Genomic DNA, 20266 nt, shown 5'->3' with positions numbered 1-20266 from the left:
CACGGAGGCTCCACTTACTCAAAGGTAATAGATAATAATAAAGTAGTAATAATAAAAGTCCTGTGATAATAAAAAAAACGACGGCGCACGTCTGGTGTAAGTTTTATTTACACAGGAAGTGTTACTAGTGGTCTTAAAGGAAGGCTTGATCCTTCTATTTACAGTTATATACAGATTTATACTTGAAAAGTAAGAAAACTGTACAAGATAACACAAAAATATAAGACAAATTGGATCCAATTAAAGTAGTGAATACATAAGTTAAGAAAAAATCTGACATTTAAGTTGCGAAGTGTAATGTTATGAGTAGTATATATGTAGTTTTAAACCAGATAGCAATGTAAATTACACCACACTAAATCTTTACCCCAATTATGTAGACTCTGCTTCTGAACACCAGACAACCAAAAGCCTCCTGCTCTTAAAAATACATAAAATGGTAATTGCAACTTGATTTCCACATAGGGACCAATTACAAAACCCACATATAAGGAATTTATTTACATTAAATATTAGCAAAAATGGACCAAAAGAGTGCAAGTGCTCCTCACCTGCAGTGCTATCCATTTTAGGTTTCCAACCCCTACAATCAAAAGTTGTTGTACAGTATCTTTGAGAAAAGGAAGTGTTGCAAACAGCCGCTGTGACACATACAATATGACATTTTTCACAGCTAAAAAGATGTTAAAGAACTAAGTATCACTAAACCATATGCTTTTGGGATTTCAGTATTGCACACTAACAAGAGAGTTTCAAAAAACTATTGTCTGCATTATTCTGAAGTGTTAAAAGTGGATGCTCCTTTGACAATACAAAGTCTGCAAATAGCTTTGTCAGTTTCTAGTGTTTACCATTACATATATCATAGTTGGAAATGGCTCAACAAAATAAAACTTCTGGTGGCAAAACCCTTTCACAGAATACCCACTCCATTTTTAAGAAGCTGCACAACCAATACACCAGAACAAATGCTTAACACCACTCATTTTGAAAGCTATACACTCTGAAAATAGTAGCCCTGATCTTACCGCTGTTTAAAATGCACAATTTTTGCTCTAACAGGTTTGGGCACAATACTTCCACAGTTCCTGAGTTAATTACATTTGCCCAGACTGAAGAATGAAGCTGCAACTTAAAAAAAAAAAAAAAACACAAATAAGACAATACCCCTTCCCAAGTTTTAACCATCTTGCACATAAATATACCAAACCACCTTATTTGGTCCTCAGTACTTTTAAGTAGTTAATTTTGGAGGTATTTGTGCCAAAGCATTTGGTTTGGATAGCAGTTTTGGGGCTTTAAGATTTAGCATTTCCCTCACTTCCCCCCTGACCAAAGTGCCTTTGTGGTATTTGTAAAAAAAGTTATGCCTCAAAATTTTTTGTTTTAAGTACCAACAGAAGTTATTACAAATGTTTATTGCATTGAGCTGATTCTTTTAAAGTATTAAATATGAACTCCCCCACTTCTCAGTTTCATGTTTTAGTATTCTGCATGAAAACAAATCTTCCCATGAAATAAGCTAATACTGGCAAAAGGGTGAAGATTTCATCAGTTCATTACTCCACTGAGAGCTGTATCATTTTTCCTCTCACTTTTCACACTCTTTTCTACAGTGGTTTTCCACACAGAAATGATGTGAAAACTCCTCTGTCATGAAGTGGTTTTCCACATTTTCAGTTGACCTCAACATTACAACGATTAGCTTTTCAGTGCTGGGCTATGGTTCTTGTCCCCTTCTTTGTTGTCCTTCATCAGTGAGGCAAACACCTGGAAATGCAAGTTATTTAATGAATATAAAAAAGCTAGTCTTACAAAGAATAGTTTTAACCACCACAATATTAGCATGGAAACTTATTTTTAAAATGAGACTAGGAAATGAAGTCAATTACCTCTAATCCTTAAATTCAAAAGTTTTTCCTCCCTCTTTGGAAACACACCGTAATAAAAATGATCAGGAAAAACTGATTTCATGGATATGGGAAGATACAGTGAGGTACAGCATTCCCAAGTCCTCCTTTACTTCCTAGCTATTCCTCACAACTGTTTGCATCCAGAGTTGAGCCAAGAACACAAGCCAATTCTTCTGCCAAACTGTCTACTTTGCTCTTCTACTTTAGTGTGGGTTTTGTCAGCAGCAGCTCCAGTCATTTGTAATACAGGTATTTTCCACCAAAGCTAGGAAGAATTCCAGTACAATGGATGGAAGTGGGAAGATTTTAAAAAGGTCCTAACAAAAACTGTATGGAAGAGATTTTTTATTTTTTTTTTTCAAATGGGTCTTATTGCAATTCACTTTAGACTACATCAGGGGCAGTTTCAGATAAAATTTGGTTTAAACATTTATCTGGCATACCGTTTTGTATTAAAAGTTACAGATTCTTCAGCAACTACTTTAATGCTCTCAAACATATAGTGCTTAATTTGTTTTCCGAGAGGGGAAGAACAAATAATTCTCAATAATAAAAGCCTGAGATTCTCCTTAAATACAAACCAATATGCATCTCCCATCAGAGGTAAGTCTAAAACTAAGTTCCACATGAACAGCATTACCCACTGCTCTTAAGTCTGACATGCAGAGTCACTTAGAAGTGCCCCATGGGCTGACATGAGCCCATGAGTTTTGATATACATATCAAAGAAACTCACCTGTGCCCATTTTTTGTTACTATTCTGCATCTGAATAGCTGCAATACAGCTAAAAAGCTTTTCTGATGTAATATCTTCTGGAAGTTTCGTTAGAAACTGCGCTATATGAATAAAGTCCATCTGTAGGAGAATATCTTCATATAATCGAAGGATTCCTAACCCTGTCCTAAACAAAAATTCTTCCCCATCTCTACAGAAAACATCCCAGACACGACAGGCCAGATCAAGTGGTAATGACTTGCTGTAGAGTGTAAAAATCCTACAATTGAGAAAAAAGGGACAGTTATAAATTTAACCTGTTTCAGAAACATGAAAATAAAACCTCCTTTAAATCAGTTTATTAATAAAGAACAACCAAATGACGAGTTACTTCATGTGTTCTTATTATCCACATTTCAAAGATACCTAAGTCTCCAGTTTTTCAAGTCAGAATTCTTATTCTGAAACCCACCTCTTCTCATGCTACAGGGAGTTCTCCATTACAAAGCTGCATCCTTTAGAAAGCTCTAGCTTACGACATCTAGTTACAAACATGCTTATACTCAAATGGTGTGTCACATACAAATAAGAATTTAAAACAAAATTTATGTGCAGACCTTGACCTTTCCCGTTATTTAAGTCATACAGATTAACAGCTCTGTTCATTTTTTTAAACTAAAGCTAGAAATCACCTCAGTAAAAGACCACATCCCACTGACAGGAATTCAGCGACTCTATTTGGGATATATTTTGAATTTATATTCATGTTAAAACTCACTAAAATGTAAAGACAGTCACTATTTTTTTTTTAGTATCGAAGTCCAATTGTGTTTTTTTTTTTATTGATAAGTTTATTTTAAGAATGCATTCATTACACTTGGGCAGAGCATCCAGTCTGCTGTATGCACCATATTGTAAAATCCCACTTATAAGTTTGTTCCTGTGATCCAAAGCACATATTCTGTTTTGCCTTTATTTCTAGTGGGAAGTGGGTCAAGAACTGCAGAACACCACCACCAGCTACCACAACCTCTTCTACTCTCCCTTCATAAGAGGAAGCTCTCACTGCCTCAAGGCCATTTTCAGAACATGGTCAGGAATAAGAATCTTTATTTCTCACAGATAATCAGAGGCAGAGTATTTTAGGATTTTGCAGAGCAGCACTATTTCTAGACCATACATGTATATACACCTCTTATCTATCTGAACTGTGCTGCAGCACACTCCTGGCTCACTGCAGTTATTGTATAAACTGCTTCTGCTGAGACTTACTGCTTACTGATAAGCTGCATCTTCTAGCAGAAGTTCCTCATTCTCAAGTACTTGGATGACATGCAATTTCTGTATTTAATTCTATCCAATTCAACACTATTAGAAATTTCTAACATATAATAATCCTATATGAACCAGATACTTATGCACACACACTTAGGAAGAGACACTCAGTATCTGGCAACACCACACACACTTCAATGATGCCTGAGTTATTGGCTTCCATTACATGCACATACCATTGTTCAGTACTCTGCTTTAGGGCATTCATTACTTAAAAAATGTTCACTGTATTCCCAAGTTTATCCTTTCCTGTACCAGGTCCTGTATGTCATCCCTCCTCTGCTTTGAAATTTATATTCCTATACTTTCACTTTATGCTTCATCAAGTCACAATCAGTCATTGCCAGCTATGACGTCCTCTCCTCTAATGTTATGCATACCTGACTTACCTGCAACAACAATAAAAGCCCACAAGATTCTTGTGTCACATTTTCTGTCTGAATAGATGTCACTCCTAATCCCAGAGTCTATAAAGTTTGAATCCTGATAGAGGAACTGCAGCTGCACAAAACAGTTCATCTGGATTTCAGGAGACCTAGAAAGCTGAGGTACGCAAACATCTAACAAATGCTTTTCTTATGCTGTATTGCTGAAAAAAGCTATAGCAAAATTTAAAGTGTTCCCACAGTTGTAAGATTCAGTTGCTACTTTCTCTGAACTCACCAGTCTATCAAATATATGTCTGGAGTAAGACTGTATGATTTGAAATGAAGAAACAATTTGGGAAGATTTTCTTCAAAGAATACTTCAAAGGCTGCAAAGTATTTCAACATCTGTAGAGATAGTAAAGCACCACATAAGCAGTCATTACAAGAAAGCCGAGTCATAAAATAACACAAATCCCACCAAGACTTGAGGATCTCAATACAGCAAAACATGACTTCTTAGGATAAGTACAACAATTAAGCAGTTCTAGAGGAAAAGTCAAAATAGGATAATGTGCTCTACAGATTAGTATCTGGTATTCTTGGTTTTGTAACTGCAGGTTAAAATTCTCCATTATTCAATAGGACAAAAGGAAGTCAATAAATCAAATATGCTTCAAAACAAAAGAATGCTGAGGTTCAAAACCAGAAAACTATGTGCATACCATGCTGTGGTCCACACGGAAAAAGGCCAGCTGGCATGGCTTGTTTAGAAGGTTAGCAAAGGCAATGAAAGCATCTGCCTCTTCCAGATTGAGAATGAGCACAGCAGCAATGAAGGACATCCCTTGTACCTTCAAGTGGGAAAAGCATCAGGCAAATATAAGTGAGTAAGCTCAGTCCATCTTTGGAAGTGCAAGTATTTTACATTCTGCGATACATCAAACACCGTAATGTAACACGTCCAAATGAGCAGAAACAACATGGATAAATTATCTTTATACATGCAATCAGTTAGATTTCAACAAGAAAATTGAATGTGTTTATTCAGATGCAGGCTTCAGGTGCTTGATGGAAATTCTGGGTGGTCTCATGATTACAAGTCCTCAGGGACTTGGAATACAAGAAAATTAAAACCACACAGGTTGGACACATAAGAGACAACTTGGCTTTAAGTTCATTGTTATGCTATGGGAAAAGCAGACAAGGAAAAACCTCGCATATGGGTCAGTTTAGACCCAGGCAGATATGTTGGAATTGAGACAAAATTCTGTTTCTGAACAGTCAATACATATCTTCCCATAGGCCAAACAGTATTTGTTCACAAACATAAAACTACTTTTAAGTGGTTAGCTACAAGTTTTCACATTTCTCTGATTACTTTCTCTCAAAAAACACTTCAGTCTGCAGTAAGTAAAGATTATTCTTGTAGTTGTTAAGTGATGATCTGAATATTCATTATACTAGAAATAATTCTACCAATTTCAGCTGCAATTATGATCATTCTGCTGTTTCTAGGCATTTATGCTGCCTGCTCCTTATTTTGAAAAAGGCACTTAATATTTTAAACAACTAGGGAAGAAAGCATTGATATACATCAAAAACAGCTAGCAGCTATCTATTTTTTGTGATATGGACAGGTGCAGAAATAAGATTACATTAAACTTACTATCATATTAACATTAAAAAAGAGAAGTATGATCAGAAACATCCAAGCTAGCTGTAATTGTTGTATTACACTTTGTTGTATTTCACTTTTCCTAAGTGAAAGAGAAGATCTATCCATCAAAAGTTACTTAATTGCCTTTTAAAACTCCACCCTGGGAACAAGCAGTCTCAATCTGCAGAGGTTGTAATCTCATTTAAAGAGTATGATCTCCAAAAATGATGTCACAGATGACAAACTCAGAGCTAAAAGCATTCAAACATGAAAAGCCAATTAGATACTGATGTCCTAAGCATGTCTGACACGGAAGATAATACACCCTGCACTAAATAATGTTGTTGTATGGATCAGACTCTCTTAAGTTCTTCAGCTAAAAGGCAATTACAACTTGTGAAAAGTGTTCCTAGGAACCCTCTGAAACAAGAAAAAAGCATCTGTTATTTTAGCTGCTTCTGTAAACCAACACCACTTTTTTCTGCTGGCAGTTTTTTTTTTTTTCCTTTAGATACTCTTGGTTTGTCAGAGCTAGAATGCTTAGTGAACAAAATCAGTTTTAAAAATTTCCTGTGCAAGCCAAATAGTATACTTGTCCATAACATCCAATACATTTTCAGCTGTTTAAATAACTGAGAATTACAATCATTGTAACTACTGTGAAATGAGTAAGTGCCAAGGTTTGTTGTTTTGTTGTTTTTTGTTTTTTGTTTGTTTGTTTGTTTTTTGAAGAACTAGTAGTATGGAGTTTAGAGAATCTACTTATCTAATATATAAACATACGACATTTTAAGCGTATGTGATATGCTATATTTTACAATAAATACTTACATATCCCACATCTGGTCTGTAACATGTATATGCTCCTAGAACACTATGCAGGAGATCATGATAGGGACCTCCCTAATTCAAGGTGAAGAAAGAAAAAACTTCATGTTATAAACAAATAGGTAGGTAGTGAGCTAGCACATTACAATAAAAGTGAGCCATGAGATTATTGCTTTGTTCACATGTAGAATAACACCAGTTTTTACTCTAAGCATTACCTTGTATGCTTGAGAGTTTAAAGGAAAAGCAACAGACTAACTATTCAGTATGAAATGGATACCTGGTATGCATACAGTTGGCTTTGCCTTTTGAGACAGTGGATGTTTTAATTCTTATTAATGCAAGTTACCATAATACAATAACGCAAGTTATATACATACACATGTATATAAAATATCTGTATAAAAATCAAAGCCTGAAAACGTATACTAACATGCATCAGGATTTCTTTAGCTGTGAGAATATTCACATATTGGCATGTAAGTCATTTCATAAACAGTAATAGGAACTGCATGCAGTTTTCCAGGAGAAAAAGCCTTATAGTCCTTAATTTACAAGCATTTACAAAATCACATCCTACTTTAATCTCAAAAAACACATGACTATTTGCTGTTGTATGTGGGAAAAAAAAAACAAGTAACTTCACTTCTGTTGTTTTACACAAACAGCTTCTGAAAAATTTTCTTAGCTACCCAGGTTACTTTTTTTTTTTTTCATTTAACTATGCAGAAGTTCTAAGTTGCTATAACTAGAGTTACAGAACTCTCACCTTCTGGAAAATATACAGGGATGGAAATGTGCGTGATATATCCAACTTAATTAGCTCCAGGCTAGCCTCACGATCAGCAACAGATGCACCTGCATCTGCAAGCAAAACCAACAGTCATTAAAATTGACAGGCAATTCTACAGACTTCAGAATAAAGCTGCCATGTTATATGAAAATTTTCAGGGTCTGAGGAAAAAAGTTATTTAGCTTTATTCTTGGAACTACTTCCACAGTGCTAAGTTAGCTCTCTTCTCAAGAGCTACATTAAATAGCCTCCACTGATACCTGGTATATGCCATCAGGTCCAAGAAACAAGGGAAACAATCAGTAATTCTTTTCTCTATCCACTCATTCTTTTTCAAGTCATACAGCTTGAAACCATTCAGACTTAAAACCAACAGGTTCTTCTACTTCTAAAACACTACACAGGCCCAGATCACCACTATAGTTCACTAGAATTTGACTCTGCCCAGCCCAGTCCTGAAAACGTTTTCTTCCCTATCTTCTACCATGGCCTCAGTTCCCAAGTCTGGTCAAGAACATGGAACAAGAGCACTGTTGTTGATCCAAACATGATCCAGCAAGACCTCAATTCTCAGATTTTTCATTCCTAACTGGCTCATTTCAACCAACAGCATTGAAATATGGTCTGTACACTAGTAATAAAAAAGATGAATTGCATCATCATCTCAAGAAGCCAGCACTACACCTACAAAGTCAAGCATTTTTTAAAAAGAGTACTTGTTGCATAACAATGGTATTTTCTCGCCCAAAAGAGAGACCATCTCCAAAAATATGTATTTCATAGGAGGTAGCACTGCCAGTATCACATAAGTCAGCATTAAAAAAAGCTGTTAACTGCGTGAGAAGTTACTACATGTGACAAGGATCTATCCATCATTAAAAACTCATCGGTGATGCTATTTTTAACAGAAAAAAACCTACAGGAGATAGTAATACTCCACTGATAGAACTCCATTGTAAATACAAATGTGCTAAAAGGCTCATTAAATAGGTTTGGGAGGAAAGGCCATCTGGGCAGCCTATGTAGGACCAAAAAACTATAATAAATTATACACTCATCACCTTTCAGTTCCACAGTGAAAATGGAGAATTATTTTCTTCTTTCCCAAAACTGTGGAAGGGAAACCAACATAAATAATCTAAGCAGAGATAACCAATAGCACATGATGTAATTTAGTTTTATTTCTTCCTTTTGTGTTTCATCTAAAATTTTTGTAGGTGTAGTCTTAGAACTTCAGGACTTCAGAGAAACATTCATTTGAAAGTCAAGTAGCATGTGCAATACTTTAATGCACCTTTATTGATACAGAAAATACTGTTACGATCCTCACTGACTTGTTATTAAATGACAAATATTTAAGTAATGAATAACCCAGATGACTTTTAACAAGTATTCCTAGGGCTACAATTGCAGCTAATCTCATGAGATTTAATGTGTTAGTAAAAATAAATAGGGAGCTGTCTAGCATTCAGAAGATCTCACCTTCTACGTCATTCTCAGAACTTGTCTCACTGAAGCTTTTCCATCGTTCCTTAGCTCTAGATAAGAAAATTTCATAGAGTTCTACAAGAAAACAGAACAGAAACAAGAGAAGTAAGGAAAAGCACCCCTGAAAGACAAAAGCATGCTAGGTATTTTGGTTTTGTTTTTCTTGCTTTATTTCTTCTTACCATGGCCGGGGGGGATGTTGGATTTATTTTGCTTGGTTACTACTAACCACTGGAATGGTTTTTTAGTATGCATTCTATCACGCTTTCTTCTGTGGTGAACATTCCAATTACAGGAGGAAAATCATGTCTTAAAATCATCCAGATTTTTACTTCATGAATGTGTTAGAACAATTCCAGTTCAAACTGGAATTTCATTGGTTATGAAATAAAGCAATTTCCCTTTCTACTCCACCTCCCAAGAAAGTACAATTACAAATTCTCAATTTTAAACATCAAGATTAAATTGGGGTGGGGATCTGCACCTTAACTTTAGTCTTATAAGACTAAAATGTTTTTATAAGCATATTTTAAACCTTAATTCCAAAATTTACAAGGCTATGATTGTCTAATTACAAATATATTAAAATACCTGCTTCTAAGCAAATACATCCTAAATTTCAACCAACAAATTTTTTCACTAATACATATAATCTGTTAAGGCATACCAGGAGTGATATTTAACTCGTTTCCCACAGCTAGACTCCAAACCTTCCCACGTACACTTGGTGGTAATCCCTGCCACCACAGCTCTCGAACTCTTCGGGTAGCACGCCTAGAATAGGGATGCAGGAGGGGAGAGGGAAAAGCAAGCATATATTACACATCTTATTTTATGAGATTACTGGGCAACTTACAAGCAAAATAACATACTATTTCCCAAAATAAAATTTAGGGGTATCTGCTTATGTTAAATCCCCATTAGAAAAACAAAAATTTAAGCTCCCAAAAAGCACATTTTGTGTTGCTCTGTAATTACCTCTTACTAAAAAGAATTTCTTGACAAAACAGAAATGAAAAGGAAAGTAAAGTTCCTTGGGTACCAGAGAAGAAACAAGCTACATTTGCCTCATTTACACAACAAAACTTCACTTACATGCCTTCCCAGTTAGGTAGTATTTCATTGACCCAAATCACCATAGCACTAGCAATGTTTTCTTCTTGCTTAAAACGCTCTCTCATTATTTTTTTCCTTTTATGTGCTTCTTTAATTTCTGTGAAGCAAAACATCAAAAAATCTGTTAGTATACATAAATTATTAGATAAATCATTTAAATTATCCAATTATTTTGATTGTGTGTGAAAGATCAAGGGTAAACTACAGTTGCATGTGAACTATCCAGCACTGTTTCTGGTAACTGTACGTAAATACAAAAGTAATTTTATAGAAAAGCTAGGCATTATAAAAATCAGTGAAATAAAAACATAACGGTTATTGCATGTTCCACTCTAAAAAAAAAAAAAATGATTACAAAAAGCAATACAGCTAGAAGAGACGTGGAACTCTAATATATTTCTATATCACAGAATCGTCTAGGTTGGAAGAGACCTCAAAATCGAGTCCAACCTCTGAACTAACACTAACAAGTCCTCCACTAAACCATATCACTAAAGTTCAACATCTAAACATCTTTTAAAGACCTCCAGGGATGGTGACTCCATCACTTCCCTGGGCAGCCCATTCCAATGCCTCACAACCCTCTCAGTAAAGAAGTTCTTCCTAATATCCAACCTAAAACACCCCTGGTGCAACTTTAGCCCATTCCCCCTTGTCCTGTCACCAGGCACATGGGAGAATAGACCAACCCCCACCTCGCTACAGCCTCCTTTAATGTACTTATAAAGACTGATAAGGCCACCCCGAGCCTTCTTTTCTCCAGGCTGAACAAACCCAGCTCCCTCAGCCGCTCCTCGCAGGACTTGTTCTCCAGACCCCTCACCAGCTTCGTCGCCCTTCTCTGGGCTCTTTCAAGCATCTCGATGTCCTTCTTGTAGCGAGGGGCCCAAAACTGAACACAGTACTCAAGGCGCGGCCTCACCAGAGCCGAGTACAGGGGGACAATCACTTCCCTAGACCTGCTGGCCACACTGTTTCTTATACAAGCCAGGATACTGTTGGCCTTCTTGGCCACCTGAGAAACACTTCTGGCTCATATTCAGCCAACTATCCACCAATACTCTCAGGTCCTTCTCCGCCTGGCAGCTTTCCAACCGCTCATCTCCCAGCCTGTAGCTCTGCTTGGGGTTATTGCGCCACAGGTGCAGGACCCGGCACTTGGCCTTGTTGAACTTCATAACTTGAGACCAATGGCCTCAGCCCATCGGTCCAGCCTATCCAGATCCTCCTGCAGAGCCTTCCTACCCTCAAGCAGATCGACACACGCACCTAACTTGGTGTCATCTGCGATCTCACTGAGGGTGCCCTCGATCCCCTCATCCAGACCATCGATAAAGATATTAAAGAGGACCGGCCCCAGTACCGAGCCCTGGGGAACGCCACCAGTGACCGGCCTCCAACTGCATTTGACTCCATTCACCACAACTCTTTGGGCCCGGCTATCCAGCCAGTTTTTAACCCAATGAAGCGTATGCCAGTCCAAGCCACGAGCAGACATTTTCTTGAGGAGAAAGCCATGGGAAACAGTGTCAAAAGCCTTGCTGAAATCAAGGTAGACCACATCCACAGCCTTTCCCTCATCCACCAAGCGCGTCACTTTGTCATAGAAGGAGATCAGGTTCGTCAAGCAGGACTCGCCTTTCATAAACCCATGCTGACTGGGCCTGATTGCCTGCTTGCCCTTCAAGTGCCAAGTGATGACTCTCAAGATAATCTGCCCCATGAGTTTCCCTGGCACTGAGGTCAAACTGACAGGCCTACAGTTTCCCAGGAGTGCCCTCCGGCCCTTCTTGTAGATGGAGGTCACATTTGCTAGCCGCCAGTCAACTGGGACCTCCCCCAATATTCAGGACTGCTGATAAATGATGGTAAGCAGCTTGGCCAGCTCCTCCGCCAGATCTCGCAGTATCCTCAGGTGGATCCCATCTGGCCCCATCGACTTGCGCACATCGAAGTGCTGTAGCAAGTCACCAACCATTTCCTCATGGATAGTGAGGGCCACATTCTGCTCCCCATCCCCTTCCACCAGTTCAGGGTACTGGGTTTCCAAAGAGAAACTGGTTTTGCCGCTAAAGACTGAGGCAAAGAAGCCATTAAGCACCTCTGCCTTTTCCTCATCTTTTGTAAACCACCCCCCCCCCACCCGCATCCAGTAAAGAATGGAGATTCTCCTTAATCCTCCATTTTGCACTGATGTATTTGTGAAAAAAATTTTTGTTGTCTTTGACGGAAGTACCCATATTGAGCTCCAGATGAGCTTTGGCCTTTCTAATTTTGTCCCTGCACTGCCTCACAACATCCTTATAGTCCTCCCAAGTAGTCCGCCCTCTTTTCCAAAGATTGTAAACCCTCTTTTTCCTCCTAAGCTCAAGCCACAATTCTCTGTTCAGCCAGGCCAGTCTTCTTCCCCGCCAGCTCGTCTTTGGGCACGTGGGGACAGACCACTCCCGCGCCATTAAGATTTCCTTCTTGAAGAGCACCCAGCCTTCCTGGACTCCTCTGCCCTTCAGAACTGCCTCCCAAGGGACTCTGCTAACCAGTGTCCTCAACAGTTCAAAGCCGGCCCACCAGAAGTCCAATACAGCAGTTTTACTGGTCCCCTTCCTGGCTTCTCCAAGAATGGAGAACTCTACAATTTCATGGTCACTCTGCCCAAGACAGTTTCCAACCACCATATCTCCCACCAGCCCTTCTCTGTTTGTGAAGAGAAGGTCTAGCGGGGCACCTGCCCTGGTAGGCTCACTAACCAGCTGCGTCAAGAAGCTATCTTCCACGCTCTCCAGAAACCTCCTAGACTGCTTTCTCTGGGCTGTGTTGTTCTCGTGGGGGACACCCTGCCATCCTCCCTGCCACCGTAGGGATAGACAAAAAGGCCGACAAATAGGTCCCTCTGTTCCCCTGAGAAGGGAGTCGCCCACAACAATCACCCTTCTTTCTGTCCTGGTGGAGGCAGTCCTGAGGCGTGGAGTCAACTTCCTCGCCCTAGGCATCCTCCTGGGTAGACTTCCTACCTCTTCCTCAGCTACCAGTCTCTCAAGCTCCAGGGCCTCAAACCTGTTGCGTAAAGGGAACCTGGGAAGGTTGGGCCGGTACGGGGGGGGAGGGCATTGCCTGCGATGTCAAGCAGGGACCTGTTTCCATTCCTCCTCAACTCCTAGGTCCCCTCCCTCTGCCCGAAAGCAGCAGGGCATGGGGTCCACCCCTATCTGGGGTGTCTCACTCCAGTACCTGTCCTTCAGGCCACTCAGGGAGTTGCTCCACAAGTCTATCTCCCGCTCACACTCCCTGATATCCCTCAGCCTCTCGACCGCCTCCTTGAGTTCTGCCATGAGGCGGACCAGGTCGTCCACCTGCTCACACCTCACGCACACAGTCTCTTTGCCCCCCCACAGGTGGTAGCAACAGGCTCAAGCACTCCCTGCACCCGGAGACCTGAACTGACGCAGTTTTGCGCGGGCAGTCTGGGTGTGTGCAGACTTCCTGGAGAGCGCACTGTGCCTGGTGTACACCACTGCAGCTGATCTAGCGGTAGACCACCATTAGAGGAGGTGTTCGTATGGGCTGGGGGGAATGTTCTGCCCTTCCTGCTCACCCTGCCTGCCCTAACTGCCCTCCTGGTCCCTTGTACTCCCTAGAGGCAGCTTATGAACGGCCAGGGAGGGAGCGCTGCTGGCTTCACCTACATGTCGTTCTCACCTTGTTCACCTCCCTCGGGAGGGGGAGGGCTGCTCCTGGCAGCTCCCTTGAGTGGGCTCAGTGCCGGAAAAAATTAGCCCTGCCTGTCCAATCCCCCACTCCGCTGCAGAACGCATCTGCCCCAGAGCCGATGCCTCGGCAAGTGGCTATGAGATATGCCCAGTGGCTATGGGCTATGCAAGTGGTATTAAACATGCCCAGCTTGTGTTTTGCTTCAACTACCAAATATGAAAGTAATGTCCAATGGGTAGACCCACTCAGTAAGGATGAGCAGACTTACACCACTCTTCAGAACAATTAAACAGGAGTAAGGCAAGTATTTTGTTAGAAATAGATTGTCTATAGGTACCTATTTATTAAAATATCTAGAAAGGACAGAGCTTAGCTGTCACTGAGAAAACATTCTGAAATTGCAAGTTGTTTTCTATTTCCACATGCATTAGATACATCAGAAAAGTAAACTCATCATCCCTAGTAAACTTATAGGGCTGAACAGCTTCTTTAAGGTGTATGTTTAAGTTTCGTGTGTAGCAATAATTAATTTAATGAATACTAGGGCACACATACTAAAACATTACACATGGTTGGCCTTTCAAAAAGTGCAGTTGGAGTATATGGCCAACAGATCACACCTTACAAGATTTCACTCTTCTCTTATAGTGTGCATATGTTGCCATATGCCTTAGATTTCTCCTTACATCTTTCAGAGTAACCTGCTACAGATCTATACTGTGGCTCAATGAGTTCAGAAGCTTATATCTGACTTACAACAGCCCAAGTACAACATGCAGCATGAACTCTTAAAATAGCTTATTGCCTGAATACTAGTTGTGAGAATACAGTAGTCCTTTCAACGAACTATTATTCATTTATTGACATAGCACAAAATGCTATAGATACATTTAATTTAAAAAGTAGATCTAGTGGGAGTAGAAAGGTTCACATAAGTACAGCTGATTGGTGAAACAAGGTTTTCATCTGTGTTCACACTGTACTTGATATCAAATTCCTGGAAAAAAAATCATCTTTAAGCAGTCAGCTTTAGTATACTTTGGTTCTCAGTGAAAACTGTAGCAACATTGCTTGAAAAAGGAGCCTGAGTATAATGAGTATAGAGAAAGTTTTTAGCTGATCACATTACATAAGTAGTTTAAAAAAAGAAGTTTCTACTTAAAAATTAAGGAAAGTTAAATTGCATTCTGAACTCAGTTACATTCACTGTGCTAGAACAGGAAACAAACAGAATTGTTTGATTTTAAGTTGTATGTACATGGGTACCAGAAAATACCCTAAATATTAAATTAGGTTGTTCTCTACCTACTAGCGTGCAAGCCAAAACTTATTTTTGCTGTACAGTTAAATACAGTTATAGCAGTTACTTGCAGTTAACATACCTCGTTTCTTTGCCTCTGCCACCATTTCATCATATTCTTGTCGGTGACGTAAAGCCTCCTCCACTGATTTGGCAGGAAGATTTCTGAAAACAAGTTGTTCCTGAATTCAATACACACAGGTGACATTCTGAACCATTTCAAAATAAGTTTGGCTTCTCTGTAAAGTGAGCTCTGGGGTTGTCACACTATCATTGTTTCAGTAACTGCAGTGGAAGACTGCTATTTATGTACAACTACCAGATATTTACTGATTCTGTTCATTTCCTATAGCATACCCCAGGGTATGACCAGAACACAAGAAACTAGCATGCTATCTTAAGTCACTGTGACATAGCCAAGATCTCCAGTTTTCCATCTTTTTCCTTTCAACTTACATTAAACCACTGCAGAAAAGTTTTTCTTACTCATCTGACATCAGTCTCTGAAGTTATTTTATTTGTTGAACATCTGAAATGAAGTCCAAATGAAATTTGCATGAAGTGATAAAAGGGAAATACTGATATTTCTTATGAAATTATTCTGATACGTTTTTGTACATGCATATTTTAGTCATTAATTATACCTACATGTCAATTCTTCATTTATTCACACAAGAACTCTGATTATGTATTTTCAATAATATGTGAAGCTTTTTATTCATTACAGTTAGGCCCATAAAAATTCACAACAGACAACAGGTTTACTAAAGGAAGGAAAAAGATAGATCCCATTCATGTCAGACCTAAAGTTAAATATGCTTGCTACAGAACTTGTTGTTAGCCAGCTTCAATTTTTTTTTTTTTTTTTTTTGGCTGCACAGTGATCCCCCTAATTTGCAAATACACACTTCCTCCTGACCATGCAGGATCATTTCAAAACAAAACAGAATCTGTTGTTTGGTCTCAATTTCTTACCCAATCTCTGTTCTGCTTTGGTTCAAAATAAGCAAGAGACGGTTCTGTTATTTTAACATGCAAAAGTTTACCTACTTCTCTGCAAGCAGAACAGATTGTTTTCTTAGAACTTCCAATGGAACTGAGAATAGAATTTATTCTTGGGATAGCACCCAAATTTGAAACAAGTAGAAGTGTCTTTATTAAAAACATCTGTACATTTGTAAAATTTTGGAAGTATAGAAACATCAGAAAGCCAGTTACTGTATGCCTTATTCGCCGCCATACATTAAAGTAAATAACATTTACAAAGTCTTACAGTAATCTGTACCTTTGTTCAAGATATTTCTGTCTTAGCACTGAGTGAGGTTATATACCACTTTAGAGAATCTCCACAGAAACACTTCAGTGCTATATATTCTACTTTCCATTTCCTAATTGAAATTGATCAAAACAAACACTTAACAGTGCCACCACAAGTTTTCTCGGGGTGCCATTTGAAAGCTTTGATCTATTTGCTTTCTTCACAGCTTTTGTTCCAAGTCAGCAGGTCCTCCTCTTTCCTTCAAATTGCTGAAGACAGCATAGTAGCTGAACATACTGACCAATTTATTACTAGTTTTTCATTACTATTCTTATTTGTACTTAATGAAGTTTCTGTTGCATCTACAGGTGCTGTTTTGTTGCCTTCAACTGTAGGTTTAAGAAGCCAAGGAAAAATAACAGGAACATGGGCAAGGAACTGTTTCAGTGAACTCTGTCTTGGTACCCACAAATCAGTTAACTATGCTGGCCTGGTACCTTCCTGTCAAATGCTGAAAGCTCATTTTTTATTTCTTGGGTTTCAAAGACAATTCTTTCCACTCCTGCAGTTACTTACCTAATATTTTTTCTTTGTTTTGTTAATACACTTCTCTGGTAAGCTACCTCCAAATTCACAAAAGTGACAGCTGCAATTGTTAAGACTTTCCTACTGGTCTAGGAAATAAGTTTCCAGAATGGGGGAGTATACACAGGGAAGAAATCCCTACAAGTCTTCAGTAATTTTCCTGATTAAGGGTGCATACAACACTGTCAAAATCAGCTGTGATACACAGCATATAACTGACCAGTGGTCCCATTATGGTAAGAAAGAATTTCTCATATAGACTATTGTATATTTGCAGGTTCTTCTGGAGGTACTTGTTAGTTTATCTGGGATGGAATAATACAGATACTTTTGTATAAGAATTGTAAGAGTTAGCTTATCAGAAACATATCTAACAAATTCAGTCATCATCACTTCCACAGCAGAATCATACTTACGCTGGTCGATCCTCCAGAATCAATGCAGTAGTTGAAAGTGGTTCAAATTCAATGTTTTTACGTCTTGCTGATGGGGGTGGAGGCTTACACATTCTTCCTGTCCGTGCTTCATATTCCTAAACAACATTATTAATAAAAACTAAATTTTGACTTTCAGGCTCCCTTCTAATTTGTAAGCATATTACTTGTATAACACTTAATGTTATATGTAAATATTATTAAATAACTTAAAAGGAGCTAACATTACAAGGTTGATTTTTTTTTTTTTAAAGCAAGACAATGCAGTTTTCCAGAACTGCCTAACAAAAAAAGAAATGAGAAAACAGTTCCTTGTATCAATTTAACATTTGATCTATTCTTGTTCAATATTACTACAGAGCATCCAAGGATCAGTTATAGTTCGGAAATCTGCATAATCTTTCCATACAAATTACTGGGCAAACACATTTAAGTAATCTGTGAAGTTAAAAAAAAAAAAAACACTAACCAAGAAAGTGTGTTCCCATTTCTTTCAATTTTAGCCCCCTTGGATGTGGTACCCCCTCAAATTTTTGCAGCTTTTAGCAAGACAATTGAATCTTTGTTATCCAGAACTACATACTCAATGGCAATACAACAATATTTATCATCAGTCTGTTTCACATAGTTTCACTCTCAGAAGTTAAAACATGCAATCTGCTTAGAAATAGTTAAGAGCCTTTAATACACAGATGATTCTGAAGAAGAAAGAATCCCATTCTATTTTCCACGGAGCAACTCATCTAAACAGAAATACGATACACTCTTTGGGAAAAAGGCTTGTCGGGGGCAGATGAAAGCCTTAAATCTTGCATGTTGCCTCTTTTATAGGCTCTGTAAATAAAAGTTTACTGCCAAGTTACTGAGGAACACATTCTTAAAAGTTCAGCGAATATAAGTTATCTGTGAAAGGACTTTCAACTTATTCCCAATCAAAGGGTAGGTAGGCACAGAGGCTAGATACTAGTTTGTCTGCAATTCTTAGACATGCTAGAATTCAATCAGAATATTAAGAGATCAAAAATCACCTTCAAGAAAACACATTCAAGATACTTTAGTAATGTATTTTCAAAGATTAAGCACAGCCAAATGAGCTTGCAGAAGCTTTTTTTTTCTCCTTCCCCTCAATACAGTTTGTTCTTGTACATCTGTTGCTTTAGTAATTGTGTAAGTAAATTCAGTCTTAGATTAACCAAAATATCTTAGGTTGGTTAAGCCACCAAAAATAAAAACCTATCAGTTACTAGTTAGGTTATGTATCTTCTCAATCAAACAGTCTTCTCTAAAACCTGTTCACAAATGAACCTTACACCTAACAGAGCTTCTCACATGCATTAGTTCTCCCAGGGTCAGACAGAGGACTTTGCACATTCAGTGTTCATTGACAGCATTATAGAAACATAGCTGACAATTTTAAAGCTATTATTTAGCTTAAATATTCAGTGCACAGTTGGAGTCCATGAATTTAAATGAGAAAATACTTCTTACAAAAGTGACAACACAGCCTCAGATTCCTAGGCAAGACACTGTTTGCCCAATACTAAGGTCACTAAAAGTTTTCTGCTCAACAGCCTCCTTTACCCCACCCATTCTAATGATCTCTGATAGGACTTTTGCTCTTCCACATCAGGCATAATCCATGAAATGGTCCAAAAATCTCAAAGTCATGTTAATCTTGCCTCAAGAGGAAGTTACTGTACCAATGAATCAGTGAGGCTGGATACCTCTGGGTATTGTCTAGTCCAACCTCCCTGCCCAAAGCAAGGTTGTGTGGGGTCTTGTCCAGCCAGGTACTGAGTCTCCAACCTCTATTTCTGAGTCTGAAGACTGCTCTTGCTAGGCAGAGAATACAGCACCCAGTATTCTCAAGTGGTTCCCCATCCAAGGGCTAGCCAGGCCCACCCCGTTGCATGTTCACAGTGCACTATCTGCCACTATACTGTTCAGATCTCAGGAGTTATCTGGGCTTCTGACACCTCTCAGTTTCTAGTCTGTGGGAGTCAGAAGAACAATAGCTTAATGGATAAGAAAAGGCAATTACACCTCCGCAGAACAAAAGCTAAATTGAGAATGTTTCCAACTATTCTTTTTCCCCCTAAGTCTTTAGCTAGCCTTCCAGCTATTAACCTCTGTCTCTTACCCCACCCCACAGCAGTGTGTCAAATAACTTTTTTAGTGCCCTGTGAAGAGAGGCACAAGCCTATCTATTTCAACTAGAGATGTTCTGTCACTTTTCTAAGAAAAGCCCCAGTGTGTACCTTGATGATAACTGTGTGCTATCATCATTTATACATACATTTACACTAAAACACAAATTGTAAGTGATTATTTTAAAGTTGTAAGACAGCTCTTCTTTAATACAACTTTGTTCTAAATATTTCTAGGTGTCTGGCCAAGAACAATAGGATATATAAATTCCTTAAGACATATCTATTCCTGTTCTAACAAAGCAATTCCTAAGATAACTTTCAATTGAAAACAGTATGCAACCAATATCATTAGGCACATTCAAACAAGCATCGTAAACTGGACATGCATAAGTGTTAGAACTCTACTGTAATTTACAGAAGCTCAAGAAAAAAATAGTAAACAAAATATATTGTATGAATGAATATACATATTTAAGAGCCTAAAATGTTTTTGTCCCACCTAAAACCATAAGACACTGTGCATGCTCTTGGCTTGATTTATACCTCAGGTTACCCTTACATATTCTTGATCAGGAGTGACAAGACTCCTGCTCAGCACCCAGTCTGCATACTGAAGAT

General features: G+C 38.6%; 1 protein-coding gene across 3 annotated transcripts in view; it reads right to left on the bottom strand.

The window, feature by feature from the left end:
• Window positions 1–90: 90 nt before the first annotated feature.
• TBC1D12 (TBC1 domain family member 12) overlaps window positions 91–20266 on the bottom strand; it is a 44983-nt gene continuing 24807 nt past the window's right edge. For 2 of the 3 annotated variants that reach the window (XM_084525682.1, XM_084525683.1), the window contains 11 exons: window positions 17481–17596; window positions 15304–15386; window positions 10193–10310; window positions 9765–9871; window positions 9092–9172; window positions 7586–7680; window positions 6820–6891; window positions 5054–5182; window positions 4627–4736; window positions 2650–2908; window positions 91–1770 (listed from right to left, as the gene is read on the bottom strand). In XM_084525682.1, the coding sequence (XP_084381808.1) occupies window positions 1702–1770; window positions 2650–2908; window positions 4627–4736; window positions 5054–5182; window positions 6820–6891; window positions 7586–7680; window positions 9092–9172; window positions 9765–9871; window positions 10193–10310; window positions 15304–15386; window positions 17481–17596 (1239 nt within the window). In that variant the 3' untranslated portion in view covers window positions 91–1701. Of the gene's footprint in view, window positions 1771–2649; window positions 2909–4352; window positions 4507–4626; window positions 4737–5053; window positions 5183–6819; window positions 6892–7585; window positions 7681–9091; window positions 9173–9764; window positions 9872–10192; window positions 10311–15303; window positions 15387–17480; window positions 17597–20266 lie in introns of those variants that run through there. The other variant, XR_014694901.1, reaches the window with a different exon arrangement.

This window comes from Aythya ferina, assembly GCF_964211825.1.
Source record: "Aythya ferina genome assembly, chromosome: 7".
In the NCBI taxonomy this organism is placed as follows: Eukaryota; Metazoa; Chordata; class Aves; order Anseriformes; family Anatidae; genus Aythya; species Aythya ferina.
This window is presented reverse-complemented; position numbering and strand designations above follow the sequence as displayed.